The 1,434-nt window shown below is 48.0% G+C and overlaps 1 protein-coding gene across 1 annotated transcript in view; it reads right to left on the bottom strand.

Moving 5' to 3' along the window:
* Positions 1-522: 522 nt before the first annotated feature.
* The window catches only part of LOC311123826 (cytoplasmic FMR1-interacting protein 2-like), a gene marked incomplete at both ends in the record, with an annotated part of 24,958 nt that continues 24,046 nt past the window's right edge, over positions 523-1,434 (bottom strand). The window contains one exon of the mRNA XM_084198051.1: positions 523-543. Within this exon, the coding sequence (XP_084054177.1) occupies positions 523-543 (21 nt within the window). The remainder of the gene's footprint in view (positions 544-1,434) is intronic.

The following is a 1,434-nucleotide window of genomic DNA, read 5'->3' on the forward strand; positions in this document are numbered from 1 at the left end:
TCTCCACACACCTACCTTTTCACTCTCTCCCTCACTCTTTAATAAAAAAAACGTCATTTTTTAAAAGGAACTGAACAACAATATATTAATATTCAGAAGCCAGCCTCTGAACCATCACACCGGTGGAATGTAAATTGATTGGTTGTCGCCGGGCGGAGTGGCAGAGGGGGGTGAAGGGGAAGAGAGGGGTGGCGTGGTGGTGTGGAAGGGTTCCATTGAGTGGTGGATTTTTAAACTCATGGCATTTTTTGGATGATTAAACTAATCCACCCCACTCAGGACCTCTCAGCCCCTCAGACCCCTTATCGCACCTCCACCACACTCTGTCGCTCATTAAAAGGCAATCACAGGCCACCAACTCTAACAAACCTTAAAGCTACTCTTTCAAATAGAGGGAGAGAGGGAGGGGGAAGAGAGAGAGAGGGAGGGGGAAGAGAGAGAGAGGGAGGGGGGAAGTGAGAGAGGGGAGATTGGGAGAGAGAGAGCGAGAGAGAGAGAGAGAGAGAAATGAGATTACATTGGTCATTCAGCGGTCCCTCTCTTCTGAATGTGACATGAGCAACAGAAATGTTTTGTCTAATCACTTCTGATGGGAAAACATGTTTAAGAATCTCTTGGTGGTTTTAGTTGTTTTGTTAATCCATGTTAACAGGCTGTCCTTTAAACGAAGGGGAGGGAAAATAGGAACCGTCTGGTTGGGGTTTAAGGCTGCTGGTTGCATCTTGATTGTTTTTACTAGGCTTCTGAAACTCACTTGCATTGCACTTTTGAAGTCTCAGCGATTTGGACACGTCCCAAGCTGACTCACCCTGAGCCAAACACCTAAGGATTTCTCTCTCTCTCTCTCTCTCTCTCTCTCTCTCTCTCTGTCTCTCTCTGTCTCTATGTCTCTCTCTCTCTGTCTCTATGTCTCGCTCTCTCTCTCTCCGTCTCTCTGTCTCTCTCTCTCTCTCTGTCTCTATGTCTCTCTCTCTCTCTCTGTCTCTATCTCTCTCTCTCTGTCTCTATCTCTCTCTCTCTCTCTCTCTCTCTCTCTCTTCTCTCTCTCTCTCTCTATGTCTCTCTCTCTCTCTCTCTGTCTCTATGTCTCTCTCTCTCGCTGTCTCTATGTCTCTCTGTCTCTCTCTCTTTCTCTCTCTCGCTGTCTCTATGTCTCTCTGTCTCTCTCTCTTTCTCTCTCTCGCTGTCTCTATGTATCTCTGTCTCTCTCTCTCTCTCTCTCTCTATCCCCCCCCCCCCCTCTCTCTCTCTCTCTCTCTCTCTCTCCCCCCCCTCTCTCTCTCTCTCTCTCTCTCTCTCTTTATCCCTCTCTCTCTCTCTCTCTCTATCCCTCTCTGTCTCTCTCTCTCTCTCTCTCTATCCCTCTCTGTCTCTCTCTCTATCCCCCCCCCTCTCTCTCTCTCTCTCTCTCTCTCTCTCTCTCTCTCTCTCTCT

Source organism: Coregonus lavaretus (genome assembly GCF_964263955.1).
Source record: "Coregonus lavaretus genome assembly, contig: HAP1_SCAFFOLD_426, whole genome shotgun sequence".
Classification (NCBI taxonomy): Eukaryota; Metazoa; Chordata; class Actinopteri; order Salmoniformes; family Salmonidae; genus Coregonus; species Coregonus lavaretus.